We start from the raw sequence: 4616 nt of genomic DNA, 5'->3' as shown, positions 1-4616 counted from the left end.
GCAGGAGGATCACAAGCTCAGGGGTTTGAGACTAGTCAACATGGTGAAACCCCATCACTACAAAATACACAAAAAAATTAGCTGGGCATGGTGGTATATGCCTGTAATCCCAGCCACTCAGGACGCTGAGGCAGGAGAATCCAGGAGGCGGGGACTGCAGTGAGCCAAGATCACGCCATTGCACTCCAGCCTGGGTAACAGAGTGAGACTTTGTCTCAAAAAAAAAAAAAAAAACAAGAGAAACTACAAGGAGTGGTAAATAAACCTGGAATGTGCAGATGTGCTCACTGAAGGTCGGGGCTTTTGCTGCCATCGGTGACTGTGCATCCTCTGCCTTAGCCTGCTTACCGACGCTATGTTAGTAGAGCAGGTTGCATTCTCAGGACGTGTGCACATTCTAGGGCCTTGTGGGAGATGTCCTGTATGGCCATAAACATTTCATAATCATAATTGGTGGCCAGCTTAAGAGGTGGTCATTTTAGGCCGGATGTGGTGGTTCCCGCCTGTAGTCCCAGCACTTTGGGAGGCTGAGGCAGGAGGACTGCTTGAGCTCAGTTTGACACCAGCCTGGGCAACATGGCGAAACCCCATCCCTACAAAAACTGCAAAAATTAGCCGGATGTGGTGGTGCATGCCTGTAGTCCCAGCTACTCCAGGGGCTGAGGTGGGAGGATTGTTTGAGCCAGTATCAGGCTACTGTACTCCAGTCTGGGTGACAGAGGGAGACCCTGTCTCAAAAACAAAAAGAATGTGGCTATTTTCAGACAGCAGGAGCCTTATAGATGCCTTGTGAGTGCTTAGCTACACATTTTAAGATGGATCACTCTAGTTGTTTTATTAAACCAGAGGCCTGGTAAGCAGAGGTCCCCCAACACTCTCATACCAAAACCACAATTATCAACACAGAAGACTCCTGTGACAAACAGTTGTGGGGCTCCCCCCCCCACTAAGCACTGGACACCAGTAGGGTGTCCTCAATTCAATTCCAACACTACCTGCCCAGCGCCAGCCTCAGGTCTCACAGGTTGCGGCTCACAGGACTGCCTCCCCATTCCCCAGCTGCAAGTTTGGGCTTCGGAACTTTTGACTGACTGGCTTCAGGTTGGTGTTCCCATGACTCTTCTCTTTGGGTTCAATTAATTTGTTAGAGCGACTCAGAGAACTCAGGGAAACACATTCACTGGTTTATCATAAAGGATGTTACAAAGCATCGAGATGAAGCAAAGAGCAGGTTGAGGTGGTGGGGAGGGGCCGGAGCTCCCATTCATCCCTGTGGTGTCACCCTCTGGGGACCACACGAGTTGAGCTATGGAGAAACCCTCCAAACTCTGTCCTGTAGGGTTTTGTCAGCATTCTTTTCCCAGGGAATAGGGCGGGGCCCTCTCTGGGGAGAGTCTTAAGACTCCCAATCAGAAAGGCCCAGGGAAGATTCGAGTCCTGCTTTGGGGCACGTGAAAGAAGACAGATTGTTTCCCTGGTCTAACACACCTGAAAGACACAAGGGCCTTCCCCATCATAACACAACACCCTGTCTGGGGTGGGGAGTGAAGGAGATAGAAGGCAGACAGACGCTGGGCATGGTGGCTCACGCCTGTAATCCCAGTATTTTGGAAGGCGGAGGCAGGAGGATCACAAGCTCAGGGGTTTGAGACTAGTCAACATGGTGAAACCCCATCACTACAAAATACACAAAAAAATTAGCTGGGCATGGTGGTATATGCCTGTAATCCCAGCCACTCAGGACGCTGAGGCAGGAGAATCCAGGAGGCGGGGACTGCAGTGAGCCATGATCACACCATTGCACTCCAGCCTGGGCGACAGGGCAAGACTCCGTCTCTAAAAAAACAAAAGGTAGATGCGAGGGAGCAGAAGACAGGCTGCAAGGCGGATTCTCCGAGTGAAGTCTGTGAGGCAGAGAGGTAAAGGCCAGTTGAGGAAAGGAGCCCAGGAGGACACTCCTGTGTGGAGCAGCAGGCGCAGCCAGCCAGCTCCTCTCCACCACTGGACGCTCCCATTCCTTGTAAAGGCCCTTAAGGAAGGAGAACCTGGACCCCACAAGACCACACTTCCAAAAGTGGAGACCCCAGGCTAGGCCAGTGAGTGGCTCTGCTCCCGGAAAATCCCTCCTGACCCCTTCCCACTGCATGCACTGAATGACACCACGGCCTGCCATCTCCTCAGGTACTTAGTGCACAGGGAGGACAGCGTCATGGGGTGTGCAGAGACCCCCTCTGGGGGCAAGGACTCGTGCTGGGTCCAGGTGATCTCTGACAGCAGACAGACACCATTCACCGCGCCAGCTGCGGAACCATGCCACTGCTCACTGAGCATCAGCGCATGAATGCAATTGTTGTTATATTTATGAGCTGATGCGCGGCGAGTACAGGCACACTCCCCAACGTCCTAAGGGCTCCACGCTGTGTATCCCCACTTCACGGATGGGAACAACCAGCTGGAGGCCCCGGGCTTTGCCAGTAGGAGCTGGGGTTTGAAACCAGTGTTCTGCTCTCTGGAGGACAGGCAACATCCTTAAGAGGATGGTGACTCCAAGGGACCCCTGGTTTCTGGTGGACATCCTGAGCTGGGGCATCAGCTGTGACGGCCCCCACAGGTGAGGTGTCCACCCCTGGTCTCTGCCGATGAAGCCTGGATGGAGTAGGGATCCAGGCGTCTCCCTGTGAAGATGGCCCCTCCTGTACCTACACCCTTTGACTACTGGGTGGGCCGCTGGGCTGAGAACTTCCTGGCCCCCACTGTCCACACCCTTCCTTCACTCTCCCTCCATAGAGGTACAGGATTTAAAGTTGCCAGTTCTATGTACATAAAGACACTGGGATTAATTGGAGATAGCGTCTCACTCTGTGGCCAGGATGGTGTGCAGTGGCGCGATCTCAGCTCACTGCAACCTGTGCCTCCAGGTTCAAGCAACCCTCCTGCCTCAGCCTCCCGAGTAGCTGGGACCACAGGCGTGTGCCACCATGCCCACCTAATTTTGTTTGTATTTTTAGTGCACACGGGGTTTCACCTTGTTGGTCAAGCTGGTCTTGAACTTCTGGGCTCAAGTGATCCACCTCCCTCAGCCTCCCAAAGTGCTGGGATTACAGGCGTGAGCCTCCACGCCCAGCCAGACACTGGGACTAAGAAATACATCTTTTTTTTTTTTTTTTTTTTGAGACCTTGTCGTCCAGGCTGGAGTGCAGTGGCGCGATCTCAGCTTACTGCAAGCTCCGCCTCCTGGGTTCACGCCATTCTCCTGCCTCAGCCTCCTACAGGCGCCCGCCACCTCGCCCGGCTAATTTTTTGTATTTTTAGTACAGACGGGGTTTCACCGTGTTAGCCAGGATGGTCTCGATCTCCTGACCTCGTGATCCACTCGCCTTGGCCTCCCAAAGTGCTGGATTACAGGCATGAGCCACTGCGCCCGGCCAAAATAAATCTTTTTAGCCTAGCCAAGAGCTCTTCCCAACAATTATCTGTCCAATGCCTCAGAACACAAGTAATGGAGCAAGACATGTTCTGCAGGGACTGGGATGCTGAGGACCCTGGGAGCAGGGGTGGGGGCTGCAGTGAAGCGCAGTGAAGTAAGTCACAGGAGGGAAGGGACTTTGGGGGACTCCCCAGGGAGGAGCCAGAGGCCACAAGTCAAAAGTAACAATAACTAGAATTACAGCTTAGAAAACACAAATGCAGCGCTAAGACTTGCTGAGATTCTACGCAGTTCACAAACTGTTCCTCTCCCATCCAGAAGAGGAGGAAACTGGGCTTTGATGAGGTTAACGGCCCATGGCCGCAGTCAGCAGCGGAACCCAGTGATGCTCCTTAGCCACTCTAGATGCCGAGGCAGCAGCGGCACCCCCCACGTTCCGCCCACTCTCAACAGCCGTCAAAGCGCAGCTCGGACTGCAGGGCGTTTTGGCGTCCAGGGTCACCCTCTGGCTCATCTCTCGAACGCCGCCTCCGACACCACCCAGCACGACCCAGCCTGGGGCGTCTCTCTGCAAGGGAGAGGTCAAGTGGGGGACCCTCGCTCTCATGTAAATGCAACTTGGGGCGATGCAGGATAGTGTCCAGCATTCAGGAAAGGGGGCCTTGGTGGAAAGAGCGGCCAGCCAGGAAAATCAAGTCTCTAGGTCTTTTCAGAGCCGAAATGCAGCCGAGCGGGAAGGCGGACAGGCGCCCAGGACTCCTAGGGCAAGGAGCTGCCCCTTCCCTCCTCCTGGGGAAAGCGGTAGCCAACCGCTCCCGTGCCTCCTAGCCCAAGGAGTTCGCCCGAACCACCCCTAAGCCCAACAGCAACCCCCAGGGCTCCTCACAGGTCATAAGCCCCTCTGAGCCGCAACAGTCCTCGCATCCAGGTCGGGGAAGGGAGCGGGGGCGACTGTCCCCAGCACGGCGGCAGAACCCCAAAATGCGGAGCCTGCCCAAGATGGCGGCCACGACTATCCCGCGACAAGGCGGCCCCCGGCTCGCTGTGTCCGAGCCTGGAGCCCGCCGAACCGCACCAACACGGAGACCTCGCCTCTACCACTCCCGAGAGGGCGCCACCGCCTCCGACGGCTATCCCCGGGGTGGAGATGGCGGACGCACGCCCCTAGGCACCGCCCGCTTCCAGATCA

General features: G+C 55.4%; 1 protein-coding gene across 1 annotated transcript in view; it reads left to right on the top strand.

The window, feature by feature from the left end:
* Positions 1-4408: 4408 nt before the first annotated feature.
* The window catches only part of TCEB2 (transcription elongation factor B (SIII), polypeptide 2 (18kDa, elongin B)), a 6678-nt gene continuing 6470 nt past the window's right edge, over positions 4409-4616 (top strand). The window contains exon 1 of the mRNA XM_011950258.1: positions 4409-4568. Coding sequence (XP_011805648.1) covers positions 4409-4568 — 160 coding nt within the window. The remainder of the gene's footprint in view (positions 4569-4616) is intronic.

Source organism: Colobus angolensis, unplaced genomic scaffold (assembly GCF_000951035.1).
Source record: "Colobus angolensis palliatus isolate OR3802 unplaced genomic scaffold, Cang.pa_1.0 Scaffold303, whole genome shotgun sequence".
NCBI classification, from domain to species: Eukaryota; Metazoa; Chordata; class Mammalia; order Primates; family Cercopithecidae; genus Colobus; species Colobus angolensis.
Note: the sequence above shows the minus strand (reverse complement) of the source record. Positions and strands in the feature narration are given on the sequence as shown.